This window comes from Ictalurus furcatus, chromosome 7 (assembly GCF_023375685.1).
Source record: "Ictalurus furcatus strain D&B chromosome 7, Billie_1.0, whole genome shotgun sequence".
Lineage (NCBI taxonomy): Eukaryota > Metazoa > Chordata > Actinopteri > Siluriformes > Ictaluridae > Ictalurus > Ictalurus furcatus.
Window position 1 is genome coordinate 25,659,272 of NC_071261.1, and position 13,963 is coordinate 25,673,234.

A 13,963-nucleotide genomic window follows, 5' to 3' on the forward strand; every position below is an offset into this window, starting at 1 on the left:
ATTGTTATTGACTGGTATAAAGTTGGCTTGACATTGGACGTTCGATATTCACAGATATGCAGAAGTTAAGGGACCATCTCTAAAGTTACATACGACATTGTTATACACATTTCTAACTTCGATAACATTTGAAGGGAATGACTTACAGTCATATAACCAACTGTAAAGTTTTCATCTAGGTGTCAAAAATATCAAAAATCTAAAAGCTGTGTGTTATAGCAGACACCTAGCTAAACACTTTACAGTTGGTTATGTGACTGTACATCATTACCTTTGATGTAAATGCTATTGAGCTTTAAATTATGGTATATTTTATGTATGGGCCCATTCAGTAGTGAAATTCATATAAAATTTACATGTGATTTAATAGTTTATTTTATTAAATATCAAAAATCTAAAAGGTGGACATTATAGCAGACACCTATTCAAACATTTTACATTTGGTTATATGACTGTAAATCATTCCCTTCAAATGCTATTGAAGTTAGAAACGTGTATAACAATGTTGTATGTAACTTTAGAGACGGTCCCTTAATTTACGCATATCTGCAAATATCGAATGTCCAACGTCAAGCTAATTTTATGCCAGTTCTGTTGAACAATGCTTGCCTGCCTTGGGATATAAGGGGTTGTGAAGACAATTTGCCCAGAGGGCCAGGATTGCCGGGGGAGGGGCTCATGTATTCCAGAGAAGGAACTCTAGAACTACAGTTCCCAGCAGGCTCCTCGCTGCATCAGGCACATGACCACCTGCACCTGAATCACATCATGTTAATGTGTATATAGCTACAGGTTGCACTGCACGCCTTGTCTTACGTTTGTCTTTCTTTGCCGTTGTCTCTGTTGCTTTGTTCAGGTCTTTGGTTTATGTTTAGTCTTTGCCTTAGTGTTTTGTAACAAGTTCTGTAGCTTGAGATTTGTGTTTCATTTGTATTCATAACAGAGTAATTTCTGCACTTGTATCCATCTCTGCCTCTAAATCGTGACAACCTGGAAATATCTGTAGAGCATGATGGGTTAAGCCATGGCCTCAGTGTATCATATGGCTGAGAAAACCCATGTGTCTGGCATGCTTTACTGTTTACAATAAAGATGATGCTTTATCTGTCATTTTATATACACTCCCTAATGCTCCTTCACTCACACACGAACACAGCGTGTTTTGCTTCCACCCAAAAAGGGGCATTTACAGCATGGTATAATAAATGTGGAGTATTTTGAGCTGAAACTTCAGACACATTCTGGGGACATCTGAGAATTATATTAAATCTTGTAAAAAGGGGCATAATAGGTCTCCTTTAAATTTGCAGATGACGGTGGTAGAAGAAGTGAACCTGTTTTTTACAAGTGAAGAAGTTGATCAATGTCACGATCTCCCCTGCAGACGGCGCTGCGACGTGCACTGAAGGCCGGAGGGCGCGCGTGTGCACGAGTCAGAGTGCTCACGCATGCTCTCTGATGATGGGGCGATGGTGACTTTGTTTACTATGGACACTTGCTTGTTTTGATTCTGCTCTGTCGCCTTCCTGTGTTGTTATTGGTTGGTGTTTGAAGGTGTGTCCTTATTGTTTCCGGCTGTCTGTGTTCATGCTTAATTATGTGAGTTATTTAAACCTCTCGTGTTTCTGTGCACCTCGTGAAGTATTATGTTTTACTAACTAAGTATAAGTAAGTTTAAGTATCAGTATATGTATCTGTTAGCTAGCTTGATGCTTAAGCGGTCGTGTTCTCGTGTCCTGTTCTTGTTGTTTCATGCCTCGAATCTTGTTCCATGTTTAGACCGCGTACCTCGTTTTATGTTTATTGACCTTTTGTTCCAGTAATAAAGACTTTGATCTGCACTTGCTTCTGCTCTAGTCTCGTTTCATAACAATCAGAAGTTGAAACATTGGTCCGTTTTTATAGTTACAATTTATTTTTAAATGATGGTGTTCTTGCTAATTTTTATCTATGAAAATGTTTTATTATTATTTTTTATTAAATGATAATTACTGTTTTTAATGTCCTGAGATTCATGGCTTGTTATTGACTGACTCAGAATCAACAGAAACATGGATTGTGATTTGATTATTCATTTATACAGACTGATTTAACTTATTACGAGAGTGTTATGGGAACATTCTGCAAACCTAAAAAAATGTTCTATTTCTGAAAAGAAAACTTTCCTGACTAACCAAAAACAAACCTTACATTATGTTCTGGGAACCAAATATTGTTAGCTGGGTAATTTATTACTCTTCAACCTGAAGTATGCACACCTGCTTTTTTCCATGTCGAACGCTATTGGCTGTTTGCTGCAAACATCTGGTTTTTATGTGCACGCACATGCTGAGTAAACACTGATTCAGGGTTAAAACCTGGGTTGACTGAGAAAGTTGATAACCAGTGTCATAAAACCTGTTAACTATAATTAATCCGGGTTGGATTAGTTTGGTTTTGTCAACTCAAAACATACTCTGCAACTCTGAGTTTGTTCAACACGCTTCGTGAAACAGGCCTCAGAGTTCAGTTCAAGAGTTACACACCAAGAGGATTTGAAATAAGCTCTCTCAAAAACAAATTTTATATACAAACAGAGAGAGTGAGAGAGAGAGGGTTTTTTCCATACCTGACTGAGATTCCATAAAGCTGTAGAGAATCAGGAGAGTCACAGAAATAAACATAATCCCTGAAAGACAGTTTAGCGTTATTGCTTCAGTCTGTTTCACAACATTTTACAGATGACACTTGTTTTAGCACGATTTAACACATCGCTTCTATCAAAAAGTCAAAATGCTCACTCATTTTAAGAGGAATATTTTCTCAATAAGAAGAGGATACAAGTAAACACGCTTTGTCCCAAAATTCTGGTTTTCAGTTGGTGTACTTTGGTTTGTGTTCATTTGTGAGACACACCTTTTTTATAACGAAACATAAGTGAAGTGGTGTCTTTGAACTTAATTTAGGTTCAAGCTGCAACAGCACATGGGCAATATTTCTATCTGCAGACTACTGTAACAGTGAGTGCTCTGGCATCAGGTAAAACTTTTATATCTGCTACCAAGTGTAGAAGTAAAATCACATCGGATCTAGTACAGTGGTAATGAATGTTCATATTATAAAAATATATTGAATGTATGTATTTAATATTTGCACATTATGTTTACTAAGCCAAAGCAAGAACAGCACAGGAATTACATTTACATTTACATTTATTCACTTAGCAGACGCTTTTATCCAAAGCGACTTACAAATGAGAAAGATACAAGCAAAGTTATTTTGAATGCTTATATAGAATTAATGCTTCATGGGCCGTTTCATGTGGACCACGATGCTTTGGGTATTAAATGGGCTTCACACTCATGATTCTATTATGTGAAATGCAATAAATGAACCCAACCGAACAAATGTTTGTTTGTTATTTAAACCCCTCGTGTATCTATGTATGTCACGAAGTATTGAGTGTTATCACTGTACCAAGCGTTTGTACCCTGTTCCTCGTTTTGTTTCATGGTCTTTGATCTTGTTTCTTGTTACATGCTTTTACCTTGCCTAGTTTATGCCTGTTTGCAGATCACCTGACCCACTACCTGTTTCTGAAAATGCTTTTGTTTCATGATTTGGATTTGTCTGCCTGCCTCTCTTTAATAAAGCTCTTATCTGCCATTGCATCGGTCCTAACCTCCATTACGTGACGCACACTTCATACAAACATAATAAACATAAACCAACAACAAGATCATTGCAGTACCAAGATGACAGTCGTCTGCTTTATTCATCAGTGCATAGAGGATATTTATAAGACATTATTTATACTAAATGAAGTGGAATGGCAACAATTGCTGTCTGAGTTTTGGTCCAGTTTGGGGTTTTATATATGATCTTGAATATTTCCTGGAGCATTAAATTTAAGAAACACTACTAGTAAAGATAAAATTGTTCAAATGATAAAAGTCTTTATATGTAGTCTAAGCAGGTGAGTTTCTCTTAGCCTTGCAAGCCACAACCATAACACTGCTGCAGGAAAAGCTGTGAGGTCTGTCACTGTGTGCACTTTGTGTGTGAATGTCAGGTGACTACTACAGAATGACTACAAAAGATGTGCAAATTCTAAGCCTTTGCATGAATCTGACATAGTTTATCTCTTTTTTTAATCGAATGCAGTAAATCTGTCAGACCAGACCAGCACTCATGAGCAACAGCGATGTGTTAGTCGTTGTTTCCAAACACAGTGTTGAGTTGCTGAGTCACTCTAATGAAGGTGGTACGGCGACTCAGCTCCTTCAGCTACGCAGCTCCCACGTAGGTGCAAGTGGAGCGAACGCCACCCAGTACGTCCTTCACAGTGACCTCCACTGGCCCTTTATAGGACACCTCCACTGTCTTACCCTCAGACGCCCTGCATCCATGAGAGAGAGAGAGAGAGAGAGAGAGAGAGAGAGAGCGCGCAATTTAAGAGACAGACTAGAGTTGTGTGTTTTTTTTTTGTTTTTTTTTTTTTGTTTTTTTTAACTGCTCTCTCTGAAAATCATTTCCAGGGACTGGAATCCAAGAAAACAGGAATAATAGAATATATCTGTACTGCATTCTGCCTGCAATCCTGTCTGAAAACATTACACATGTTAAAACATGGTGTAATGACTTTACATTCTGATTTTTCTCTCCTGTACTCAGTACTCTGCCAGTCTTTCTCTCACCTGTACTCTGCTACTCCTCCTGCGTGCTTCTTCATGGCTGTATCGGAGCTCATGCCGTAGAACAGTTTGTACTTTTTCCCGTTTTTCTCAATGGTCTCACCCCCACTCTCAGAGTGACCTGCCAGCATTCCACCTAGCATCACGAAATCCGCTCCCGCACCTGTCCTTCACACAACACAGCCAATCAATCAAATATAGCTCAGAGAATATTAGACACATGGAGCACAAAATCCATGAAAATAGGTAGGGAAATGTAAGTGGCTTTGTTGGTTCTGAAAAGTTGTCACAAGTTGCTTTTGTAGCCTCCCATTCTATATTCTCACTTTTATTTGGCATTTGAGAGTGCAGTTGTGTGCCGCATTTATAGTGGTCCAGAGCACCTGCCCCCTAAGTAAGTTGATAATGCACCAGTGCTCTGATTTAGGGCAAGTCTAAGTTTGTAAACCAATTTATCCAGTTTCAACAGCCTAGAGACAGAAGATGGGCATCCATCCAATTCCACTGTTTGCATGCCAACCTCAGCATTTTCCAAGATCTTTTCCCCACTTTAGTTTTAGATGTAAAACAATATTTTGATGGTGTTGGGTCACACTAAACACTACCTTGTGATTTCTGTGGGGGTTTCTGAATGTAGAGCTAGCCACACAGCTTTCATCTGGAGAATGTTGATATGCTGTTAAAGTTCACAGTTTACTTCGCCACACTTAGCTCTTCAATCTAAAACCCTTACATATACTCTCCTACACCTGCTGGGTGGCATCTCTTGTAACAATCGCCCTTTATGCAAACAGGACACCCAAATTCATGCCCCAAAAGAGGAAACTTCAGCTAACAAAGCCTCAAGTAGTGAGCACATTCTCTTGTCTCCATCACTAACACATGTCTTCGTGTCATGGCTGAAAAGTAGGAGTTAGCACCATGGTCTTACCTAGACAAACAAAGCCTGTGCATGGCGGCCTGCCCACTTGAAATTCCTCAGATGCAGCCACAATCACACATGTTCTGACATCTCCACTAGAGGAATTGGAGCTAAGCCCAGTATCTAGGGATGGGCATTATTCAATAATATTCTATTTGAACATTTGAGCTCATAAAAATATATTCGTTTATTTAAATGAAGTTTAATGAGAAAGACGTGATTTTTCTTAATCATTAAGATTTGGTCACCATTTAAGAACAAGTTTATAATTAGCTTATATCCACAACAAGCTTTTTTTTTAAATCTGAAAACATTAAACAATGTGTGTAAACAAAACAGTACAGAACAAAAGCATTTAAGCTCACGCAGAGCGAAAAAAAAATGCTGATATAGCACACAGCCCTAATTAACGTACAGATACAACATAAACACTTGGTTATCATGTTTATATTGTTTTACATGTTCTTGTTGAGAAAAACAAGCATACAGTATCCACATGTTCAGGTGAAAGTCGGCTCCTTAGTCTGTTAACAATTAGGCCGGCTGTGGAGAAAATGTGCTTTGCCAGCACAGATGTTGCCGAGACACACAGTTAGTGGCTTGCTAAACAGCCAAGTTTGTTGAAGCAGCACTTTGTACTTTCTGTCCACCAATGAATCGAAAAAAAACCAACCACCACGTGTTAAGCAAAAGTGTATTAAGTCACTGAGAAAAATTATGATCCAGAACGCTTGTTTATGTTTGGCAAAGGCTCCTGTCAGTCATGTAATAGACACTATACTCTACAGCGCCACCCAATGTATTTAGTTATAACTGTGAGGTTTACTGTAATTTCCGGACTATAAGCCGCTACTTTTTTCACACGCTTTGAACACTGCGGCTTAAACAATGATGCGGCTAATTTATGGATTTTTATGGGCTAACGAGCTTCATGCCGCCAAAACATTTAGCCTCGTCACATCGGACCAATGAAATTACCGAACAGGTCACAGTGGACCAATGAAACTGTTCGAATTAAATCAAACGCACTCACACTAAATTCTTCAGATCAGTCATTTTGCACTTCATGCACACCCCCTCATCATGGAAAACACATGAAGAAATGCATATGATGCAGCTTTCAAGTTAAAGGCGATCGATCTGGCTGTCGAAGAAGGAAATAGCATGCGAAGAGCAACTTTTGCTCAAGTCTGCCAGTGGATCCTAACAGCGTGGAGCAGTGTCAAAAAATCTATCACCAACGGGTTTCGAAAGGCTGGACTGCTGCGTGATGAAGAGGACAGCACAAGCTCAAGGGCGAATTTGCCTCGAGACGTAAGTGACATTGAGAGCGACAACGAAAGAGAGACTGAGGAAGTGTGTGACGAAGTACCGGTAATTCTGAGGCTGTTCAATTCTGACACTGAAGAAGACGACTTTAGTGGTTTTAGTGCGCAGGAGGAAGATGAAGATAGCGATCAATGACTTTTCCTGGTGGGTAACTATATTTTTTATTTTTTTAACCAGCCGTGTTACAGGCACTGTTCGGAAAAAAGCATTTACGGTACGTATTTAATTAAAAGTTAAAAAAATTCTTTGTGTAACATCTTTCTGTGTAAATATCTCATGTTACAACGTGGACACCTGCGGCTTATAGACAAGTGCGGCCTATATATGTACAATTTTTTTTCTTTTTAAAGTTAGTGGGTGCGGCTTATATTCAGGTGCGCTCAATAGTCCGAAAATTACGGTAGTTTGGGTGCTCAGGATTTAACATGTATTCAGTGCATTTACAACCAGCAAAACAAAATTGAGCGAAATTCGAGTAGTATTTTTACTTTTCAAATAATTATTGCACCTCTACCAGTATCCCACTGACACAAAGATATGATCACACTTTCTATCAACAGACATGGTGGACCATGATTACACTGTGGAACTGTTGTCCCAGGCACACTGCTACTTCCTCAACTCTTGGCTGTAACACAGCGGGATATTCTCTTACTTTTTTTTTCTTCATGGAAGGCAAAACAGCAATTGAACATGGTGCTGTAGTGGACTTTTACACACAACCTACCAAGACATGTATAAAGGCAAATCTATAGATAGTGTTCTCATGTCTTCCTGAAGCGTTAGGATGCAGAAGTTAGATTGTAGAACACAAAATCTATCCCCTGTTTACAGTAATATTTTTAACAGTAGCATTCTGAGATAAAATTATTTTAATAACAGCAAGCAAAATGCTAGTACTGTGTAATAAACAGATTGCGCCATAATCCAGAGCAGTGAAACATACCAAAAGCCTTAGAGACATCACCAGGACAGGTACATCCTCCATCCTGGGTGAGAAACCATAAAAAAAACAATTCAAATCTAGCAAGAACATCTGCTCTCCCACCAATGCCTTGGTTCGCTAATGTAGACTAAGCAGATAACTGTAGCTCACAGAGATGATGTGTCCACCCAGGCCATGTGCAGCATCAGCACACTCAATTACAGCACTCAGCTGAGGGTAGCCCACACCTGTCTTCTTACGGGTTGTACACACTGAGCCTACACAGAAAAAAACAGCATATATGATGTACGTCAGATAAATTTGATATGTTATAAATTATTAATTCCAGATAAATTAAACATACATAATAAATGACAACACACAGATACCAGTATATGATGATTACATGACGTTAAGCAGAGCTGTTCAACCCAAAAACCACTTGTTCTAGCGTCATAAGAATTGAGTGATTTGATTGTGTGTTGTCACCTCGACCGATGCCCACTTTAATGATGTCAGCTCCAGCGAGAATCAGCTCCTCCACCATCTCTCCCGTGACCATGTTTCCAGCCTTGACAGAAGTTTACAACTATGCTTACAACAATCCCACTGTCTTATCAACCACACAAATACACTCTACTTCACTATCTGTCTGTATAAACAATGTGCTGTGTTTGCCAGACAGGGTGAACCACTGACCATGATGGTGTGTGAAGGGAACTTCTGCCTCACGTCCTTGACAAAATGCACAAAGTGCTCTGAATATCCATTCGCTACGTCGACACAAACGTACTGTATCTGAGGCACAGCTGCCAAAATAGCAGCGAGCCTCTCAAAATCGTTCTCGCCTGTTCCAGTGCCGACCGCCACGCTCTGAAGACAGAGAGCGAGAGAGACACAGACAGAAAGAGAGAACGTGACCTTCAGAGCAGGATTACAGTGTAATCATTACTAAGTAAGGAATAAAACATGACGAGGTGTTGTGATGAGGCCCACTTCAAAACTGAATTACTTTTATCTTCCTGAAGTTTTCCACTGACACCACATCCCAAAGTGTTTTATTCCTTTTATATCACAGGAATTTGCCCTGTTTATTATAAATCTGTTTACTGTTGAACTTCCATACAAGTCCACCATACAAGTCCCTGTGAATGAGCTGTTACTATAGAAATGATAAGCTGACAAATCATACTTGACATAATACAGAAAAAAACTACAGCATTATACGCAAAGAAGCCAAACCTGATTTCCATTTTTTTTTTTTTACCTCTAGGCATTCTGGGTGCTTCGCTGCAAACTCTTTCCAGTCATCTACGCAGTAATGTTTGTGGACGGCAGTGAAAAGTGAGAACTGGAGCAAAACAGTGGATTAGTTAACCTTCTTATAGAAGTTCATGAGATTAAGTCTGCTTTAACCCAGAACAAATAAATTACTTTCTGTAACAACAATGATCTTATTGTACAGTGTTGAAGTCAAACATTGTAGGTTATACACAGGAAGTGCGTTAACACTCGTACCGAATGCAGTGCCACGGCCATCTCAAAGGTTCCAACCGTGTCCATGTTAGCAGCGATGATGGGAATACCTCTGTAACTGCCTTTTGAGTTTCGGAAAGTAAAGCTGCGCATCAGATCCACCTAACAAACAAGAGTATAAAAGAAAGAAGATGGAGAATGTGTGAGAGAGAAAGGCTTAACGTATGATGAAAAATGTATCTTCTGACAATCAGCCATTGTAAATGCATGTATAATTTGGATTATTAAGGCAATATGCTATTTCAAATGGACATTAATTAAACAGACACCCTTGTACCTCACTACAGGACTTGAGCGTGCTGCGTTTGGGACGGAGCAGCATCCTTGAAGTCGAGTTTGATGTCGTTCTCGATGCGAGGCATGGCTGCTGTTACTGTATCTGTGTGTGTGTGAAAACAGTATCTCTGCACTGTGTAGCAGTGTGTCCTTTGTGCCTCCTATTTGTTTAAACAGATAGGAAAACTGTCTCACGCTCCTGCTGGAAAGAATGAGAAGTGGAAATGTATCATGTTTCGGACATGTCAGAAAGCAAAGAGGCTAAAGCTTCCTGTCCATTCAAAAATAAATTCTTTGAAATGTTTCATATTGGGATGTGTGAAAATATCCTCACGATGCACTCTATATACACTATCGGTCAAAAGATTGGGACACTCAACTGAAATGTTTCTCATGATCTTAAAAATCTTTTGATCTGAAGGTCTGGTCTGGTCTGCACTTATATAGCGCTTTTTTAACCTTAGCGGTTCTACAAAGTGCTTTACACTGTGTCTCATTCACCCATTCACACACACACACTCACACACCAATGGTAGCAGAGCTGCCATGCAAGGCACTAACTTCCCATCGGGAGCAACTCAGGGTTCAGTGTCTTGCGGCATGTGGAGTCATGTGGAGTCATGTGGGCGGGAATCGATCCGCCAACCCTACAATTAGTGGACAACCCGCTCTACCACCTGATCCCTACAAAATCTTTATTCAAACGGATGACTTGGAGCGAAATATTCTGAAAAGCAGCCAATAAGTGTCCAGTGTAGGTAGGAACTCCTTTAATACTATTTAAAAAGCATCTCAGGGAAATTCCTCAAGAAATCTGTTGAGGAAATGCCAAGAATACATTTCTGGAAATTCTAGGCAAAAATGGTGTTTACTTTGAAGATGCTAAAATACTATATTATTATTTATTTATTTCTGGGGTTTTTTTTAAATCACAAGATAATTCCCATAGTTACATTTATGTTACTCCAGAGTCTTGATGACTTTATTATTATTAAACTAAAATGTGGACTGAAAAAAAATAAATAAAGAATGAGCGTGTGTAAATTTTTGACCGGTAGTATATGTATCATGAAATTGAGCTTTCCTGAGGTTTTGCAAACAAACAGTGGGGCCATATTACAAAAAAAATAAAATAAATAAAAATAAACAACTGGTACAAAATTAGACTTTAATTTCAACTCTGTAACTTGTAACAGTCAGTAACAATAACGTTAGAAAAACTGACACTTTATACCAGCATTTCTCAGAGAGCTGCATCATTCTCTTAATAAATTGCAATATTAATATACACAGTATCATCATCATGTAATAACTAGCTTGTGGTGTCTGGCAGTCACACAGCTTCAAATTTTGGTGTAAACATAAAATCCTCACCGCAAAAGCTATGTCTAGGAGTGTGTTCTTGTACCTTAGCAGTTCTCCAGAAACTCTCTTACGCTTCAGCTGTGGGAAAGAAAGAGAGGTGGAAATAAACTCAGTTCAGTGTAAAATTACAGCATTTCTGCAGCTTTGGCTGGACTGGCATTCAAAACATTCTCACTACTGGAGCTCTGGGAATTTCTGATGTTAACACGTGTCATTGTAGAGTAATATAGCAGTTCATTTAATGTCATGTAAACGCGACTGTTATCGCACGCTTTTGGTTTTTGTAGTGTACAGCAATGGTTTTATGGATAAATATATTGATACGAACCTTGTGTCTCTTAATAACTCTAAGTCTTAACTCTAGTCTGACCGTGTGAAATTCGCTACCTCCACCTGAATTGATTTGACCCAAGGAGCTGGGCTGAGGAGTTAACCCAATTAAATGACCACAAAGGCTCAACCCAGTGTTTGGGTAGAAAAAAAGGGTAACTTGCTAAAGTTTCATATAACTAAATATTCAATATTCATTCAGATAACTAAAGATTCATGTCCATGATCACGGGGCTTTCGTGCCCAAATACCCTTTTACATTAATTCTGCTATAACTAAAGATTCATGTCCATGATCACGGGGCTTTCATGCCCAAATACCCTCTTACAACCATACGGCTATATCTTCAGATAGCTGTTTATGATGGCAGGGGTTTCATGTTTGAAAAATATTATTGTCATGAAATGCTTGTTTCACTTAAATAAGCTCAAAGTCTTACTGACTTTACATCAATTCTATCATGTGTCCTATCATGCAAGACTAAAAATCTGCGGTGGAACTTTAGTTCTGTTTAACCTCAGTATTGTTTCCACTGCTGTTGCCCCATTATAAAACACAAACTCAATGCTTTCATTCTCACCTTTATTTACAAAGAAAGAGCAAAGTTGACAGGTTGAAGACCTAGTTAACTTATCATTTACAGGATTAAAAAACAAAACACAAAACAGTCGTTACCGATATGACTGTTTTGTCCTTTATCTTACATCGCTGATCCTGGGAATTTCCTCGCAAAAAAAATTCTGCACATGTTTGATGACCTGTAATTGTTTTGTAAGGAGGTGTCTTCGCCACACCTCCAGAAACACCCACTTTACGTTGCAGTACTGAAACCCCTGGAATTGAGTGAATGTCCATCAAATGCACAGAGTGAGGATGGAGAGGAAGCAGTCAGGTGGAGCAGAGAGGGAAAGGACATGCAAAAGGAAAACCCTCAAAAAAAAGAAGCAGCAACATGTAGAAAAATTACTGACCTGTTCAGGGCTTCAAGTGCAGCTCAGTCTCATCTGTAAATACTGTAGCTTTGTGTTCCCTAACTTAGCTTTTCAAGTTTTAACCGCAGTTTCCCTACTAGCAAACATTAGCACTATTACTGTTGGCACTCTAAATATGTTAAAGAATAGCATTATCTACTGTATAGTTATAATAAAAGTAATTTAGCAGACAAATATCCAAATTTATGCACAACACATTTAGGGAGCCCTCCATGTTTTAATTTTAAATGTTGAAGTTACAAATACAGCCAGGGCAAACAACAGCAACAACAACAAACACTTTTCCCGGCTAAGAGTCATAAAAGGCAATATCATGTTCATTATCAGGATTTTTCTAAAAATATATAATCATGATGTAGTTCTTATTGTACTAACAGATATAGAAAATTATGTCTGCCCATATGAGTGGTCTATTTTTCACAACAAGGTGGAGAGAGTAGACCTGGCACTAGCTCTGGTGCAGTGGTCACACTTCAGGGTCAACCTGAGATGACAGACAGAGGTAAAATACGAGAAATTAAATATGCTTTAATAATATTTGTATAAAATGTAGTATGGTTAAAGCTCAGTATTTTATGTATTTTTAAGTCTCAAAGAAACATATTGCTGTAATGCGATGCTTTAATTTTAACTAAAATAAATTTTGATTCTGTGTTCACAAATGAGATTAAAAAGTGACATGTACATGAAAAATGGCAGAAAAAAGTGTATTTTGTTTACCTCTTCTGCATTTAATGTACTTTTGTGAGTGAAAAGTAGAGAGTTACTGGCAGCTTTGCACTTCTGGTAATACTACCTATGTAAGCTGATATAAATTAGGACTGCTTCACTCCCTCTAAGTTGCTTGTTAGTTGTCATAAATAAATAAATAAATAAATAAATAAATAAATAAATTTACAAAGATTTGAATTTTAAAAGCCATTGAATTCTTAATGTTGAAAATTAGTACATTCATCTCCTCTGACTTCTTTGGGAGGTAGATAGAGCCCCTCAACTCAATCCACCTAGTCTTCCTCCAAAAAAAAAGAAAAAGAGCCACTCGGAAATAACTGCTCCAGGAGCTGTGACGCATTCAGGCTTTTTCGCGCTATAAGACGCCGATAGATCGCACGCTGAGCGAAAACCAGCAGAAAACTAGCGATCAGAAAAAACTGCCAAACATGCAAAAACCTGCCGTATAAAGTTTAGCAGGAAGACCGCTAGAGCGGAGCTGCCATTTCCTGATAGTTTCTCTGCACGGCCTGTAGCGCGGTGCTGATTGGCCTGTACCGCTGACACACAACTCAAGACGCATGCGTAAAAGGTCTGGTTGTGCTGATTACGCGTTTGATTTTCTCAGCCTCTGAGTGGTCAATCATGTCGAGTTTGGGCTTGTTTGAAAGATAGAAGTATCTACAATTGGTCAAGTGGGTGTCAATCAAGTTAGATTGCCCGATTATAATTTAGGAGGCGGGTTGTTCAGCATAGCCAAAGCAGATTAGCGTTTTTTTTTTAGATGGTGTCTCGGGTCAGTTTATGGCTAATTACTAAATTCCAGAGGGGTGGGATACCAAAACACTTAATACATTTTAAAGACGACATTTGTGACTAAATATGGAACTTTGCATTTGTTTTC

The 13,963-nt window shown here is 38.7% G+C and overlaps 1 protein-coding gene across 1 annotated transcript; it reads right to left on the reverse strand.

The window, feature by feature from the left end:
• Nucleotides 1-3,721: 3,721 nt before the first annotated feature.
• On the reverse strand, nucleotides 3,722-13,245 carry LOC128610268 (GMP reductase 2). Its single transcript, XM_053629488.1, has 10 exons — nucleotides 11,036-13,245; nucleotides 9,663-9,863; nucleotides 9,368-9,487; nucleotides 9,117-9,200; nucleotides 8,549-8,722; nucleotides 8,339-8,420; nucleotides 8,021-8,127; nucleotides 7,871-7,913; nucleotides 4,677-4,836; nucleotides 3,722-4,378 (listed from the first exon to the last, which is right to left on the reverse strand). The coding sequence occupies exons 2-10, from the start codon at nucleotides 9,705-9,707 to the stop codon at nucleotides 4,267-4,269; spliced, it is 927 nt and encodes a 308-aa protein (XP_053485463.1). The 5' UTR covers nucleotides 9,708-9,863; nucleotides 11,036-13,245; the 3' UTR covers nucleotides 3,722-4,266.
• Nucleotides 13,246-13,963: the final 718 nt, after the last annotated feature.